This window comes from Bos indicus x Bos taurus, chromosome 15 (assembly GCF_003369695.1).
Source record: "Bos indicus x Bos taurus breed Angus x Brahman F1 hybrid chromosome 15, Bos_hybrid_MaternalHap_v2.0, whole genome shotgun sequence".
NCBI classification, from domain to species: Eukaryota; Metazoa; Chordata; class Mammalia; order Artiodactyla; family Bovidae; genus Bos; species Bos indicus x Bos taurus.
This window is the reverse complement of record NC_040090.1, coordinates 49786062-49803902: the sequence shown is the minus strand read 5'-3', so window position 1 is coordinate 49803902 and position 17841 is coordinate 49786062. Positions and strand designations below refer to the sequence as shown.

The 17841-nt window shown below is 45.2% G+C and overlaps 1 protein-coding gene across 2 annotated transcripts in view; it reads left to right on the top strand.

The window, feature by feature from the left end:
• Positions 1 to 323: 323 nt before the first annotated feature.
• Positions 324 to 17841, top strand: part of SERGEF (secretion regulating guanine nucleotide exchange factor) — a 248107-nt gene continuing 230589 nt past the window's right edge. Inside the window, exons 1-5 of one of the 2 annotated variants that reach the window (XM_027563417.1) lie at positions 324 to 453; positions 4206 to 4341; positions 5524 to 5679; positions 7404 to 7498; positions 14404 to 14464. In XM_027563417.1, coding sequence (XP_027419218.1) covers positions 394 to 453; positions 4206 to 4341; positions 5524 to 5679; positions 7404 to 7498; positions 14404 to 14464 — 508 coding nt within the window. In that variant the 5' untranslated portion in view covers positions 324 to 393. The remainder of the gene's footprint in view (positions 454 to 4205; positions 4342 to 5523; positions 5680 to 7403; positions 7499 to 14403; positions 14465 to 17841) is intronic. The other variant, XM_027563418.1, reaches the window with a different exon arrangement.

The window sequence follows — 17841 nt, the reverse complement described above, 5'->3', positions numbered from 1 at the left end:
GGGGGCGGAGACGCTCGTAGCGCGCCGGGGCGGGGTGATGGGGGAACTGCAAACCCGCTCCCGCCGGCGCCAGGTTAGCAGCTGCAAGAGGGGGCGGCCCACAGCCAGCCGCAGACCCTTCCCCGGCGTGGGCGCCGCACACCCTTCACCAATCCCTTCCCAGGCCTGCCCCGCTTCGGCAAGCCTCTCCCCCGGCGGGCCCCGCCCCACCCCCTGCCCGGCCGGTCCCGCCCCGCTCCCTCCCTGGCGGGTCCCACCCCAGTGCCCAGGAGGGCTCCGCCCCCGCCCCGCCCCGCCCCCTGCCCGAGACGGCCCCGCCCCCGCCCCGCCCTCTCTCCGGGAGGGCCTGTCCCCGCGCCGGCCCCCCCGGAAGCGCGGGCTGAGAGTGCCCGCATGGAGCCAGAACCGCACTCCTCGGAGGCCGTCCCTACAGCTGCCGCGCTCTTCGCTTGGGTACGTGACTCCGCCCCCGGGCCGAGGCAGCTGGAACTGAGGGTCGCACAGACCCTGGGAAGCCCCCGGCCTGGGCGTGGGCGGCCCTGGGGCCCAGTGGTCGAGGTCCGAGAGGCGCTCCGGGTTGGAGGATCCTGGTTTGGGGTCTGGGTAGAAGAGGATCGGGAGGGAAGGGTCTTCGTGGGTGACTTAGGGGCTTCGGATCGGAGGAGCTGCGGCGCAGAGGGAAGAACCTGCTACCCGGACACAGTGTGTGAGTCCGCGACAGACTTCAGGCCTCGATAGCGCTGGGAAAGACCGCGCGGCGGGCTCTGTGCAGAGACTACCGCCCTGTGGGGCCACCTGTGCTTCTCACCCTCCCGTTGCCAGGAGGATGGAGGCCTTTCCCCAGCTCCACCCCCGCCTGGTTGGAGCATCCTTTTGGTGTGAGGCCTGCCGTGTTGAACCGTGCACGCGGCGAGACCCTGCATAGTTGCAGATATTCGGCTGTGATTGAACCTGCCTGCACTGGGAGTGTGGGAGACTGCGCTGGTGTTGGTTTGACCAGAGCAGTGAGAGACGGGGTCATCTTTATGTATCGTGGTTGGGCAAGAGGAGAGCCTGTGCACAGGAGAGCGTGGCAGGCATCCGGCCAGATGCATGGGAACAAGCAGACACAGTGTCTTGTAGTTCTTCACAGGGCATAATTGTATTGAAATGTATGAGTTGTTAATAATATCAGTCTCCTTCGCTAGAATGTAGGCATCAGGAGGGTGGGTACTGTGCGGGGCTCATGCCTGGCACATTGTAAGGTGCTCAGTACACATTTGTTGACTAATGGATGAATGAGTACCTGTTGTGTGCAGAACTATGTGCAGGTCTTTTGGGAAAAGCACAGGAATTAAAGACTTGCAGCTCTTGCATTGGGGATGGTGGAGAAGGAGGTGGGAGAGGATAAGACCTTTATTGCTGTTAAAACCAGTATGTATTGACTAATTTTTTTTTAAAGCTAATTATCAGCACTGGGTAGTATTTATTGAATGCGGGATTGCATTCTGATGGGCAGAATGGAGAGCCTGGCGTGGCTTGAGGTAGTCTGAATCTCTAGGTGCCTTTGAGATGGCCCTTGAGCTGGGTGTGGAATTAGGGATTGGCTGTGTGCCTGGGATGGCTGTTTGTCCGAGGCCAGGGACTGGGGTCTGTGTAGACAGTACTGACAAGGCCTTTCACATATGGCCTTGTCAGTACTGAAGCAAAAATACTGTTGAACCTAACCTCCTTGCTGTGCTTGGAGTCTTGATGGTGTATTCTTCCTGCTGCATTAGCTGTGTGGAGGGATGTATTAGTTTGCTAAGGCTGCCATAACAAAATAACACAGATGGGGAGGCTTAAACAATGGAAATTTATTTTCTCACAGTCTGGAGGGTAGAAATCCAAGATCAAGATATCAGCACGTTTAGTTTCGTCTGGGTCCTGTCTCTTTGGCTTAGAGATGGCCTCCTGTTTGCTGTGTCCTCATGCGGCTTTTTCTGTGGGTGGGGAGTGTTCACGTGTTTCCTCTTATAAGGATACCGGTCATACTGGATTTGGGACACATCCTTATGATCTCATGGAACCTTAGTTGCCTTTTAAAAGGCCCTGAATCCAAATACAAATCACATTCTGAGGCACTGAGATTAGGGTTTCAACAGATGACTTTCAGTGAACACAGATCAGTTCATAACAAGGGAATTTACCTTTATAGAGATGTGTGTGTGTGTGTGTGTGTGTGTGTGTGTGAGATGTATGGACTGTTTATAAGGATGGGAGGCAAATACAGCTGTAATAGGTTGTATTAAAATTTCCCTTTGTTTTGCTCTATCATGGGTGTAGGGCCTCTTGCTGCATCACAAAAATTTGGTGCCAAATTTGAATCCCATAATGTTGGTGTATTACTTTCTGTTCAGCAACCTGTAGCCCTGGTCGTGGGGCCTTGGAGCTCTTACAGCTAACAGAGAAATCCTGTACACTTGTTCTCCACCTCACATTGTGCAAGTCTTTCCTAGGTAGAGACTCATAGGGTCTTACGTTCATTCCCTGTAAAATACGTGCCCACCTTCTTTGGACCAGCACCATTTCAGATGCAAGGGAAACAGCAGTGAAAAGAACAAGGTTCCTGCCCTCATGGAGTTTACTTTTTAGTGGGAGAGGTAGGCAGTAAACAAGTAAACATACAGTGTAATGCCAGGGAGCGCCATGAAGAAAAATAAAGCAGAAAAAGGACGTAAAGGGATTGGGGTGCTGTTTTAGAAAGGGTCATACAGTTAGCTTCCTGCTAGGTAAGCTCTGGGCTGGTTCACCATATATGCCTTTTTTCTTTATTCTTAGAGGCAAAATAGGCTATAATGAAAGGAGCGGGGCATTTGACTTGTCTACTCAGCTGTGTGACCATGGAAAGTTATTTAACCTCTCTGAGCCTTAGTTTCTTCATCTGTGAACTGAGAACGATAATGCCCTCTCCTCTGTTGTGAGAATTAATGCCCAACATACAGAGAAGCAAGCACTCAGTAGTTGGTAGCTAATATTGCCCTAGGGAATTCTGGGACTTCTGGGACCTGTGTCCCTGCATGGCTTGCTCGTCCAGCAGGGAGTCCTTGCAGCCCAGGATGACTGTGGAATAGAGCACACGGGACAGGAGTTTGTATGCATGCATGCATTTTTGAGTTTAAATCACTTTTTTTCATTCAGGTGTCTTACAAAATGAACACGTTTTAAAAGTTTTACTACTTAAGAACCAACCAGCAGTAGGTAGTTGGAGAAATTATAAGGATTCTCAAAATCTTAATAAGATTTTCCCTGCAGGCCCACCCATTATCCCTTATCTTCAATTTTGAATACAGGAAACTCTGAAAAGCCAATACTGACTTGACATGAGGCTGTTTACAGTCTTTGACCACTGTGAGTATTCGTACCATTCACCGCAGAAATAATACTGTTTTACTTATGGAGTGCTGCTCCCGGTCCTTGCAGCCGCGTGTATGATTTATATACCACATTGCTTTTCTGAAGTCTGTAAACTTCCAAAACTGAAATACATCTGGCTGCAAAGGTTTCAGGTTAGGGATTCTGGACCTTTATCATATAATAATGATGACACACATATTGCCCACCAAGGGGAAATATGTTTCCTTAGAGGAATCTCATGGCGTGAGTCTTACAGTCCCAAAACAGTGTACTTGGAAAGGTCCTTAGAGATCGTTGCCAGCCTCTTTCACTGTGCGTATGAAATAACAGTGATGCGCTCTGCTTGCGGGCACAAAATCCGCAGCTGACTTTGATTCCAGAAGCTCATTGCTAGTTTCCCCAGTGAGGCTGTGGGGAGAAGGGTTAAGAACTAGTACTACTACATTCTTCCCCACCCACTTTGTTCCTATTTTTCCTGATTATATCTTACTTTAGCTATCCTAGATTTTTATCAGAAGGAACTCCTACGCTGTCTGCCCGAAGCAACACATATTGGCTGGGATGTTGGAAGGGGAAGCTGAGGAGTATCCCAGGATGAGCTGTGGATGCTGATGGCTCCTCCCACATAGAAACTGAGGTGTTCTGGGGCCTCTGTCCAAGTGTAGGTGTTGTATAACATCTTCGTAAGAAGGAGCCTATGGCGTCTTATCTGTCCTAGGCTCAGAGAGGAGTGTCAGGGTGAGAAAGGTGGGGACTGGTAGATTCACATCGACCAGCTGAGGTTATGGAAGTTCCCATACTTTTTCGTGATTGGCTTGTTTTATCCCTAGGGTGCAAATAGCTATGGGCAACTTGGCCTTGGCCACAAGGAAGATGTGCTTTCTGCCCAGCAACTGAGTGACTTCTGTAAATCTGGTTGTATCAAGAGGATCACAGGAGGAGGGGGCCACTCTGCTGTTGTCACAGGTAACTTCCTTCCAGAACAGCCTCTCACTTTCTTATTTGGACATTTCCCCCTAGGGTGTTATGTTACCGTCTTTCAGCCTTTTGTATTTTGCAGAGGACAGCATTTTTGTGATGAAATCAGGCTACAATCAGAGAATCCTAGGTTGTCAGAGCCAAAAGGATTTCAGAGATCAAGACCCCTTTCTTCCCCTCTCTCCCCTCCCCACATGAGGCTCAGAGAGGAAAACTGCTTCAAGTTACAAGACAAATAGTGGCCAAGTTGCAATGTATATTATACTTTATGCTGTATATTGATATTTAACTTTCACCTATGAATTAGAAGTCCTTGCAGTTAAGTTGAATATTCCCTGAGAGCAAGAACTTTGTATTTTCCTTAATCTTCCCTCACAGTAGCTGGAGTAGTACTTAGTAAGGATTACAAGTGCTATAATATTGCCAAAGAGGGCATGTTCCATCCTGACTAAGAACTTGAGCTCTGGAATCAAACCTCCTGGGTTTAAATCCCGGTTCTTTTAATTACTGGCTGTGTGGCCTTGGGCAAATTACTTAATTTCTCTGTGCCACAGTTGCTTCTCTGTTACATGAGCATAATGGTGGTGGATAAGGAGAATCCGTAAGTTAACAGGACTGCATTATGACTTTCATGGGTACTTGAAACTTTGGCCTCCCTCTATAAAGAAATATTTAAAATTATACTTACAGTGGCACAGATATAAAGATTAATATAATCCAGGCTAGATTTAGTATTATATATTTTTATTACATATATTTTTTATTTAAAAAATTTTAATTAAAACATTTTTGTGGGCCTCTACGAGTATTGTGCACCCTGGCACTATGCATAAAAGATAAGTTGGCTTCACACACGAGGCCCTTAGAAGAGTACTTGGCACATTTTATATTCCAAATAGATACTGGCTTTTATTGTTACAGTAGATGCTCAATTTGGTGATTGATTGGCCACTGCTGTGGAACTTGGAGTTTCCATTTAGATATTAGGTTGTAACCCCTTGGCCCTGTGCCATTAGGTCCAGAGCATCTTAACATGCATGGCTTATTAACTTGGGTGGGAAAAAAGTTAGTGGGTCCATGACTCCAGATAATTTATGAAATCCTTTTGCTCACTTTGGCGGTTGTAATTTCCCCTGCACATACTACCACCAAAACCTTTGTATTTTGCAGATGAAGGAAGCCTTTTTGTGTGTGGCCTGAACAAAGATGGGCAGCTGGGGCTGGGTCACACAGAGGAGGTCCTGTATTTTACCCCCTGCAAATCGCTCCTTGGCTGTGCCATCCAGCAGGTAGCCTGTGGCTGGGACTTTACTATTATACTTACAGGTGAGTGCTGCTGCTGCTAAGTCACAGGTGAGTGCACTTCTAGGTAAATCTGTGTAACTGCCAAGGCTTTTGGGGAGAAGAGCATGATGCTGAGGGCCCTGATTCAATGAAACGCACTTTGTATTTAAAAATACACACAAGGGACTTCCCTAGTAGTGCAGTAGCCAAGACTCCATGCTCCCAATGCAGGGCGTCTGGGTTTAATCCCTGGTCAGGGAACTAGATCCCATGTGTTGCAAGTAAGAGTTCACATGACACAGCTAAAGATCCCACGTGCCACAGCTAAGATCCGGTACAGCCAAGTAAATATTAACACACACACACACACACACACAAATATTCTTTCTAGTTGTCAAGGCAAGTTGTGGGGTGCATTTTGCAAGGAGAATTTTAACAGTAAAGGAGGTTGGGCTGGAAAATCTGTAGGGTAATTATTAGAATCTAAACAGTTGCTAGTGGTAAAGAACCTGCCTGCCAGTGCAGAGTTGCAAGAGAGCTGAGTTCGATCCCTGGGTTGGGAAGATCCCCTGGAGGAGGAAATGGCAACCTACTCCAGTATTCTTGCCTGGAGAATTACATGGGCAGAGGAGCCTGGCATGCTGCAGTCCATGGGGCCACAAAGAGTCAGACACGACTGAGCGACTGAGCACACACAAACGATAGCTATCGTTTATGAAGTACTTAGAGTGTGGGCCTGGGTCAGAGCTGTAGGGAGTCAGTAGATACCACTGTTTCTTGCTATTCGGGACCACTTGTGAGACAGACTCAGAACATTCAGGCAGGTGGAGAGCAAACGATTAGCTTTTTACTGATACAAGCTAAGTTGGAGGATGGGGCTGACTGTCACACCAAGAGGTTCTGCTGACACTCCTCTAATCCAAGCCTGCCCCCTAAACTTTAACAGGGGAGACCCTACTGTGTGTCAGCCCAGGGTGCTGAGAGGAAGGTGCTAAGCCATACATGTCCTGTTTCTTCTCTCAGATTCACCAAGTGGCTAGGTTATCCCTCCTTCTTCAGAAAGCAGTGCAAATGGAGAAGGGCAGGGAAAAGACTTGAAGTGTATTAAAGTAGGGGCTTCCCTGGTAGCTCAGCTGGTAAAGAATCCGCCTGCAATGCAGGAGACCCCGGTTCGATTCCTGGGTCGGGAAGATCCTGGAGAAGCGATAGGCAATCCACTCCAGTATTCTTGGGTTTCTCTGGTGGCTCAGGTAGTAAAGAATCCACCTGCAATGCGGGAGACTTGGGTTCGATCCCTGGGTTGGGAAGATCCTCTGGAGGAGGGCATGGCAACCCACTCCAGTATTCTAGCCTGGAGAATCCTCACAGACAGAGGAGCCTGGTGGGCTATAGTCCATGGGGTTGCAAAGAGTTGGACACAACTGAGCGACTAAGCATAGCACATATTAAAATAATGGAAATTCTGTTCCACGGAAATGTGAAAAGTGGGAGATAAGCATCCTGCATCTCAACACGAGGCACACGGCTAAGCGTTCTTCATGGTTAATCTGTCATTAATCAGGTGTGGAGTGGGCAGTCTGTGTGAAATGCTCAGCCCAGTGCCCAGTCTTTTTATTCCTAGGGAAACAGAGCAGGAACTATGGATTGAATGGGCTGAAGCACGGGTGCCTCTCATTCCTTTTGCTGTTATCATCCTGCAGAATTTACCCATTAGACTTAGATATCTTACTTCTTAGATCTGCAATTCAAGTATTTGTATTTTGCAGAAAATGGTCAAGTTCTGTCATGTGGATCCAACTCCTTTGGCCAGCTGGGAGTTCCTCATGGGCCTCGAAGATGTGTGATCCCCCAGGCCATCGAGGTAAGGATGGCACTTGATACTGAGCTTGCCTGTGTCCTGTTAAAGGGTCTCCAGGTATCACATTTATCCCCCTCACCAGACTGAAAGGCTGGCTGCGTCCCTGAAAACTCATGGGGGTAGTTAGAATGTATATTGAAAAACTTAGGTTCTCCTGGGAAAATTAGGTTGGAGGGATGGATGCTGTGAGTGAAGAGCCTCTGCTAGCTCTCATACATGTTATAATTTTTTGTGAAGTAAAAGAATGAAACTGATATATCCCATAATGACATCAATGACATCTTAAAATTCTAAAAGTTATAATAGTGGAAACTGTGTTAGAAACAGGTCTGATTGGAAGTGACTTCCTTAAGGACACTATATGAGGCAGATGGCATAGGTCAGTTCTGCCCAGTGGAAATGTAATGTGAGCCACATATGTAGCTTAAAATTTTCTAGTAGCACCATTTAAAAAATGTGTTTCAGGACTTCCCAGTCCAGTGGTTAATACCACTGGTGTGGTCCAGCGGTTAATACTCCATGCTTCCAATGCAGAGGGGTGGAGGAGGGGGCAGGTTCGATCCCTGGTTGAGGAATTAAGCTCTCACATGCTGTGTGGTGTGGCCAAAAAGTAAAAATAAAAATATAAATAAATAATGTATGTTTCAGTGGTTTTTAGTATATTCACAGAGATGTGCAGCCATCACCGTCATCTACTTTTAGACCATTTTTATTATCACAAAAGAAACTGCACGCCCAATAGCCGCCAACTCCCATTTTCACCTCTTAACAGGCCCTTGTTGTCGCTCTTGTTCAGTCGCTCAGTCGCGTCTGACTCTTTGCGACCCCATGAACTGCAGCATGCCAGGCTTCTCTCCCTCTTTCACTATCTCCCTGAGTTTGCTCAAACTCATGTCCATTGAGACAGTGATGCCATCCAACCATCTTATCCTCTGTCGCCCCCCTTTTCCTCTTGCCCTCAATGTTTTCCAGCATCAAAATCTTTTCCAATGAGTTGGCTCTTCAGATCAGGTGGCCAAAGTCTTGGAGCTTCAGCCTCAGTCCTTCCAGCAAATATTCAGGGTTGATTTCCTTTAGGATTGACTGGTTTGATCTCCTTGCTGCCCAAGGGACTCTCAGGAGTCTTCGCCAGCACAGTTTGAAAGCACCAATTCTTATGGGCAATTCATATAAATGGAATCATATAATATGTAGCCTTTTGTGTGTGGTTTCTTTCATTGCATATGATTTTTTTAAGTTTCATCCATGTCATGGTATGACATGGCAAAATTAATTTTAATAACTTTTAAACTAGTCTCATGTATCCAAACTATGATTATTTCATTTTATGTATCATCAATGTAAAACTTTATTAATGGACATTTTATATTCTTTAACTTATATGAAGACTTTTTTTGTGGTGTAGATTTTCTTTAGAGTATATCTCGGTTCAGTATAGTCACCTTTTAAGTGTTCAACAGCCACATGTAGTTGGAGGCTACCGTATTGGATGGCACAGGTATTAGGACTCCTGGTTTTAGTTCAGAGCTCTTGTCACTGCATTGTACTTAAAATGTACACATTTTTCTGAAGATATGGAAGCAAATTTTTAGAGAAATTATATTGGAATCTAAAATGAGTTTCACCTAAGCTGCCCCATTCATGCCTAATTTTCTTAAACTGTGACTAAGAATGGGATCTGTTTTCATTGGATGGAGAGCTTGGGTCTGCGCCTATCACATGAATTCTAATTGGCTGGTATTGGGGGAATATTATTTGGGGTCATGGTTTCCATGGTGTTTTAATCCCTTTGGGCTATTCTAACAAAAATATCATACAGTGGGTGGCTTAAACAGCAAACATTTATTTTTCACAGCTCTGGAGGCTGAGAAGTCCAAAATCAAGGCGCCAGCAGATTTGGTATTTGGTGAGGGCTCACTTTCTGGTCCATAGACAGCTGTGTTTTTGCTGTGTCCTTAAATGTGAGAAGGGGAAAAGCACTGTCTTTTATAAGGGCATTACTTTCATCCATAAGGGCTCTGCTCTCATGACCTAATCACCTTCCAAAGGCCTTCCAAAGTACCTCCCAGTACTATCATGTTGGGGATTAGGTCTCAACATATGACTTTTCAACGAACACAGACACTCAGTCTGTATAGCATATGGTATACATGGAATTCTAGACCGTGTAGTCCCTGTTGTAAGGAGTGTTACAGCTTCGAGTAATAGTTGCAAATAGATGAGTTTTTAAGAACCTATGTAAAAGTTGTAATTAATTTAGCTTGAGTCACATGATGAAAGAAGACAGAGGAACAAAGGTTAAAATATGTTGGATGATAAAATAAGAAGGTAAAAACATTTTGACATGTGTATCTTATAGAACAATGGGAGAAATGTGCTAAAGTGAAGTGGAAGAGAAATTCATTCATTTATTTAATAGCAATATCGCTGGATCATGGAAAAAGCAAGAGAGTTCCAGAAAAACATCTACTTCTGCTTATTGACTATGCCAAAGCCTTTGACTGTGTGGATCACAGTAAACTGTGGAAAATTCTGAAAGAGATGGGAATACCAGACCACCTGATCTGCCTCTTGAGAAATCTGTATGCAGGTCAGGAAGCAACAGTTAGAACTGGACATGGAACAACAGACTGGTTCCAAATAGGAAAAGGAGTACGTCAAGGCTGTATATTGTCACCCTGTTTATTTAACTTATATGCAGAGTACATCATGAGAAATGCTGGACTGGAAGAAACACAAGCTGGAATCAAGATTGCTGGGAGAAATATCAATAACCTTAGATATACAGATGACACCACCCTTATGGCAGAAAGTGAAGAGGAACTAAAAACCCTCTTGATGAAAGTGAAAGTGGAGAGTGAAAAAGTGGGCTTAAAGCTCAACATTCAGAAAACGAAGATCATGGCATCTGGTCCCATCACTTCCTGGGAAATAGATGGGGAAACAGTGGAAACAGTGTCAGACTTTATTTTTCTGGGCTCCAAAATCACTGCAGATGGTGACTGCAGCCATGAAATTAAAAGACGCTTACTCCTTGGAAGGAAAGTTATGACCAACCTAGATGGCATATTCAAAAGTAGAGACATTACTTTGCCAACAAAGGTTCGTCTAGTCAAGGCTATGGTTTTTCCTGTGGTCATGTATGGATGTGAGAGTTGGACCGTGAAGAAGGCTGAGCGCCGAAGAATTGATGCTTTTGAAGTGTGGTGTTGGAGAAGACTCTTGCGAGTCCCTTGGACTGCAAGGAGACCCAACCAGTCCATTCTGAAGGAGATCAGCCCTGGGATTTCTTTGGAAGGAATGATGCTAAAGCTGAAAGTCCAGTACTTTGGCCACCTCATGCGAAGAGTTGACTCATTGGAAAAGACCCTGATGCTGGGAGGGATTGGGGGCAGGAGGAGAAGGGGACGACAGAGGATGAGATGGCTGGATGGCATCACTGACTCGATGGATGTGAGTCTGAGTGAACTCTGGGAGTTGGTGATGGACAGGGAGGCCTGGCGTGCTGTGATTCATGGGGTCGCAAAGAGTTGGACACGACTGAGTGACTGATCTGATCTGATTGTGTGAAGGTGCTGTATTTAGGCAGGAGAGACAAAGGTGAGTAAGACCAAATCCTAACATTTGAGGACCTTGTAGTTTAGTAGTACATGTTGATATAGAAACACCTAGATGAATTACCATGTTAGAACTATGATAGATGCTTGTGGAGCCCCTAAAAGGGAGGGTTGAACTCTTTCTAGGGGAAGGTAGGGTGAGAACAGACCTATGCTGAATCTTGAAAGTTGAGTATAAGTTGACCTGGCTTGGGATAGGAGGATGTGCAGAGTAGGTACAAAAGAAGCAATTGCAAACAGAAGGATGCTGCTGCTGCTAAGTTGCTTCAGTCATGTCCAACTCTGCGCAACCCCATAGACAGCAGCCCACCAGGCTCCCCCGTCGCTGGAGTTATCCAGGCAATAACACTGGAGTGGCTTGCCATTGCCTTCTCCAATGCATGAAAGTGAAAAGTGAAAGTGAAGTTGCTCAGTCGTGTCCGACTCTTCTTGACCCCATGGACTGCAGCCTACCAGGCTCCTCCTTCCATGGGATTTTCCAGGCAAGAGTACTGGAGTGGGGTGCCATCGCCTTCTCCAAAACAGAAGGATAAAACAGGCTTAAAACAGGAGTTTTAGAGATGCTGCAAGCAACTTAGTATGATTGTAATATAAGAAAGTGGTAGAAGTGACAGTGGGGAGCGGGCCGGTAGTATCTGACAAATGGTAAGAACAGTGAGTTAGAGAGGGGCCACATAGGGAAGTGTGGGGGCATGGAGTGAAGGAAGATTCCTCAGCAAGAAAGCTCTTGCTAATAACCCACATGAGAGATGATCCTGCCCCAAGCTAAAGCAGCAGCAGTGAGGTGGAGAGGAAGGATTGGAGATAAGTTGTTTTGAAGAGATTGAATCCATAAGTAAAGCCCTTTATTTACCTTTGAAAAGAAAAAAAAGTAAAATAAAAAAATTTAAAGGTAGTGTTTTCAAATTGTGTGAACAGTAAGATTGGATCTTCCCTGAAGCTAATGTGATTGTGGGCTGAATTAATAGAAGTATAGTCTACAGAAGAAGGGAGGCCAGAGCTCTGTCCTTTGTGCTGGTCACACTACGTCAGCGATGTTGTGTCGTGGTGTGGGTTTGTTTCTTCAGCTCTGGGCACTGAGGTGAATAAGACTCAGACCCTGCCTCTGAGGACTCTAAAGTTTAGAAAGACACTGTTGTTGTTCAGTCACCAAGTCGTGTCTGACTCTTTGTGATTCCATGGACCGTGGCATGCCAGGCCTCCTTTAGAAAGACACTGTGGACCTCAATATGCAAATATGGTAAAGCCCCACAGGGGCTGTGATTGTGCATATACAGTCCCTTAAAAGAGAGAGACTGAGTAACCAGAGCGTAGAGGAGAGAAAACAAGAGAGGGAGGGAATTTGAAACTCGATGATAGCTGATGGAATTGGGGATGTTTGGCCTAAAGAAAAGATATGTATCTGTTATGTATAGCTGTGTAATAAACATTGCCTGAAATTTTATTAGCTTACAACAGCAAGCATTTATTGTCTCTCAGTTTGGAGGGTGAGGAATCTAGGAACAGCTTAGCTGGTCTCATGAGGCTGCAGTCAAGATGTCAGGCATGCTGGAGGTCTGCTAGAGGCTTGACTGGGCTGGTGGTTCCTCCTTCCACTTTCTCATGGGCAGGAGACTAGTTCCTTGCCATATGGCCCTTTTTGTAGGACTGTTCAGATGTGATATGGCTTCCCCCAAAAGTGATGAAACAGTGGCTGACTTTATTTTTCTGGGCTCCAAAATCACTGCAGATGGTGGTTGCAGCCATGAAATTAAAAGACGCTTACTCCTTGCAAGGAAAGTTATGACCAACCTAGATAGCATATTCAAAAGCAGAGACATTACTTTGCCAACAAAGGTCCGTCTAGTCAAGGCTATGGTTTTTCCAGTGGTCATGTATGGATGTGAGAGTTGGACTGTGAAGAAAGCCGAGCGCTGAAGAATTGATGCTTTTGAACTGTGGTGTTGGAGAAGACTCTTGAGAGTCCCTTGGACTACAAGGAGATCCAGCCAGTCCATCCTAAAGATCAGTCCTGGGTATTCATTGGAAGGACTGATGTTGAAGCTGAAACTCTAATACTTTGGCCACCTGATGTGAAGAGCTGACTCATTTGAAAAGACCCTGATGCTGGGAAAGACTGAGAGCAGGAGGAGAAGGGGATGACAGAGGATGAGATGGTTGGATGGTATCACCGACTCAATGGACATGGGTTTGGGTGGACTCCAGATGTTGATGATGGACAGGGAGGCCTGGTGTGCTGCGGTTCATGGGGTTGCAAAGAGTTGGACACGACTGAGCGACTGAACTGAACTGAAAAGTGATGAGAGAGAAAGAAAACTTCACCACCTTTGGTCAAGCAAGAGGCTTCAATGCCTTTTATTGTCTAGTCTCTGAGTCACTCAACACTTCCTTATCCCATTCACTAGAAGCAAGTCACTAAGACCAGCCTACAGTGAAAGTGAGGGAAATTAAGCAGCCTATCTTGAAGGGAGGAGTCTAAAATTTGAGGACCTGTTTTTAAATTTTATTTTTTGAAGTATAATGGCTTTGCAATGTTGTGTTAGTTTTCCTTTGTACAACAAAATGAATCAGCTCTATGTATACATATATCCCCTCCGTCTTGAGCCTCCCACACCCACCCCCGGAGGACCTATTTTTAAAGCCACTGCAAGATGTCTTAGAGAGGACGTGACAACTGACTTCAAATGTTTGGAAAGCCTTGTCAGAAGCAATAGCCAGTTAGCTTTGGTTCCACCTAGGGAGACAGATGGAACCGTGCAAACGTGGGCAGGCACCTGGTGAGCCCATGTTACTGGAAGAAGGTATTTGGGCAGGGGTTAGATGACCCTTGGTGGGGTGTTGTCAAAGGGTTTCAAGCATTGAGTGCGGATTGGACTAGATCAGAGATCAGCAAACTAGAGCCCTTGGTAAATAAAGATTTATTGGAACATAAACACACCTATTCATATATTTATGGATGTTTTTATGTTACAATGGCAGAGTATAGTGATGTGACAGAGTCTAAAATTTTCACTATCTAGCCCTTTATGGAAAACTTTTGCCAACCCCAGACTGGATGACCTTGCAGATGCCTCCTAGCCCTGAGTGGCATTGTGATATGGTATTTGAAAAATATTTTGCCTTTTAGGGATACATATAGAGGCATTTGTGAATGGAAGTGTTGGGAATTGGGAGTGCCGCACTATTGAGACACATAATGAGGACCATGCTGCGTTGTATTTGGGCATAAATTACATAACACTTTGTAGATGGATAGTTCTGAGATCACCATCCTTTTCTTTGTTTTGACAGCTCCTGAGAGAGAAGGTTGTTAGTATTGCTGCTGGACTGAGGCATGCTTTAGCTGCAACAGGTGATCATTTTGCTATTATTTTCTTAATGGGCATGTAATAAGGAGACATGGAGCTTTGGAAGAAATAAACTTTAAGGAGTAATTCAGAGTGTCTGTTGTGCTCCAGTCTGATTAAAAGGAGGGGATGTAAGCAGAAGTCATGTGGGAAAGCCTTCAGCAGGTAGGGAGGAAGGAAATGAGGTTGTCCAGGTTTTCACTGTGTTCTAGGCTTGGTGCTAGGTTCTCTTGGTTTAATTGTTTGGTGGTGTTCAGTCGCTAAGTTGTATCCGACTTTTTTGAGACCCCATGGACCGAAGCCCTGCCAGGCTCCTCTGTCCATGGGTTTACCCAGGCAAGAATTCTGGAGTGGGAGCCATTTCCGGAGCCATTTCCTTCTCCAGGGGATCTTCCCGACCTCGGGATGGAACCTATATCTCTTGCGTCTCCTGCATTGGCAGGTGGATTCTTTACTGCTAAGCCACCAGGGAAGCTCCCTTGGTTTAATTAGTAGCTCATTAATCTTCATGGCCATGCAGTAATGTGAGTTAAGTGTTTTTAAAATTGAGGTATAGTTGATTTATAATATTATATAAGTGTTAGGTATGCAACATAGTGATTCACAGTTTTTAAAGATTACATTCCATTTATGGTCGTTAGAAAATATTGACCATGTTCCTTGTACAATATATCCTTATTGCTTATTTTATTTTATACATAATTGTGTGTTTGTCTTACATATGAAGAAACTGAGGTCCAGAGAGCTGTGACACAGGGAGTTGAGGAATAAAAGGTGAGCTGGGATCAGAGTCTAGGCTGGATTCCAAGACCCATATTCTTTGTCATGAGCTGCATTGCTTTTCTAGTGGATTTTAATGTTGATTAATTTAAAAGCTTCAAGTGAGCTTGCCTCCTGTGCTGTAAGAGGGTGATGGGTGTAGGGCTGACAGAGTGTGTGAGGTCAGAGGTGGAAAGTGGAGGAGGCATGACCCTTTTTTCTCTCTCTTGCTCATTTTTCTGCTTTCTGCTCCACTCCTCTGGGCTGCAGGACAGCCTGAACGGGCTCTGGCAGCCGAGGCCCAAGCACTGGTGAGTCCAGTCTTGGAACCCGGAGAGGAGTAGAGGTGATTAAGAGTCTGGTGCTACATGGTGGTCACCTGGGGCTTAGGGTCGATTATAGTTTTTTGAAAAATTAAGGTTTTTATTTTGATAGGCATACTGATTCACATGCAGTTGTAAGAAGTGAGATAGATCACATGCACTGTTTGCCAGTTTCTCCCAGTGATAACATCTTGTGAAACTATAGTGTAATAGCTCAACTGGGGTGTCTTGACACAGTCAAGATACAGAACAGTACCTTCTCAAGGATCCCCCTTATTGCTCTTTTATAGCTTTACCCACTTTCTACCTACCCTCACCCCCTTCTTAGCTCTTCTGTTCCCCCATAATAATGTCATTGTAAGAATGTTATAAAATGGTATCATATAGTATACAGCCATTTGGGGTTGGCATTTTTGCTCAGCTTATGATTCCGTGGAGATTCATCCAAGCTGGGAGTATCAATAATTTGTTCCTTGTTATTGCTAAGTAGTATTCCATGAAAAAGTGAAAGTGAAGTTGCTCAGTCGTGTCCGACTCTTTGTGACCCCATGGACTATACTGTACCTGCCAGGCTCCTCCATCCATGGGATTTTCCAGGCAAGATTACTAGAGTGGTTTGCCATTTCCTTCTCCAGGGGATCTTCCCAATCCATGGATCGAACCCGGGTCTCCTGCATTGCAGGCAGACTCTACTGTCTGAGCCACAGGGGGGCTTCAGTATTCCATTGTATAGCTGTATTAGTTATACTGTGGAAGTTAAACTCTATTAGCTTGCTAGGGTGGCCATAACAAAATATCACAGAGTGGGTGGCTTAAACAACAGGAGTTTATTACTGTTTTCTCACAGTTAAGGAGGCTGAAGTCCAAGATGAAGACGAGGCTTGGTCTCTAGCGACATTTCTGTCCCTGGCTTGCGGACGCTACCTCCTTGTTCTCTCCTCACGTGGTTTTTCCTCTGTACACGCGTGTGGAGAGACACAGAGACCTCTGGTGAATCTTTCTCTTTTTAAAAGGACACCGTTTCTTTCAGAAGCCTCACTCTTACGGCCCATTTAACTTTCATCACGTCCTATAGGCCCTATCTCCAAATACAGTAACGTTGGGGTTTAGGACTGCCGCTGCTGCTGCTGCTAAGTCGCTTCAGTTGTGTCCGACTCTGTGCGACCCCATAGATGGCAGCCCACCAGGCTCCCCCGTCCCTGGGATTCTCCAGGCAAGAACACTGGAGTGGGTTGCCATTTCCTTCTCCAATGCATGAAAGTGAAAAGTGAAAGTGAAGTTGCTCAGTCGTGTCCGACTCTAGCGACCCCATGGACTGCAGCCTACCAGGCCCCTCTGTCCATGGGATTTTCCAGGCAAGAGTACTGGAGTGGGGTGCCATTGCCTTCTCCGGAGTTTAGAACTTCAATATATGAATTTACGGGGGATACAATTCAGTCTATAACAACCACAGTTTGTTTAACCAGTCACCCATTGAAGCACATTTGGCTATTTCCGGTTTTTAGCTATTAAGAATAAAGCTATAAACATTTGTGGACAAGTCTTTATGTGAGCATAAATTTTCATTTCTCTGGGATAAATGCCCAGGAGTGTGATGACTGAGTTGTATGGTAGTGATTATACTTTTATAAGCCGATTCCCTTAGAAATTAGCAGGGCCAGCCAGAGAATTGCCTGTCATCGGTTTCCTTGCCCCTTGCCTACCAAGATTCTGTGACCGCTAGTCTCATGAGTACATTTTTGTCAAGTTACATAGAAACACAGTTACGTGTTTAATTTTAAGTCCTCTTCTTCCCCCACTTTTTTCAGTAAATATTTCTACCTGCATCTCAAAAAATAAGGACTTTTTCTGAAAACATTACCACCCCCCCCAAAAAAATACCACCATCGTATCTGCAAAAAATTATCAGTAATTCTGTAATTTCATTAAGCATCCAATCAGTATTTAAATTTCCCTGATTGTTTCAAAAATGCTTTTTATGGTTTTGTTTGAATCAGGATCCAAATTAGATCTATCATTGCACTTAGTTAATATGTATTTCATGTCTCTCTCTTTCTCTTTTAAAATTTATTTATTCCTTTTTGAAAATCTTTGTTTATTTATTTTGGTTGTGCCAGGCCTCAGCTGTGGCATGCAGGATCTTCAATGAGGATCTTTAGTTGTAGCATGTGGGATCTAGTTCCCTGACCGGGGATCAAACCCGGGCCCCCTGCATTGGGAGCATGGTGTCTTAGCCATTGAACTACCAGGGAAGTCCCTATTCCTTTTAGTTTTTTATTGTGATAAAATACACATAACAT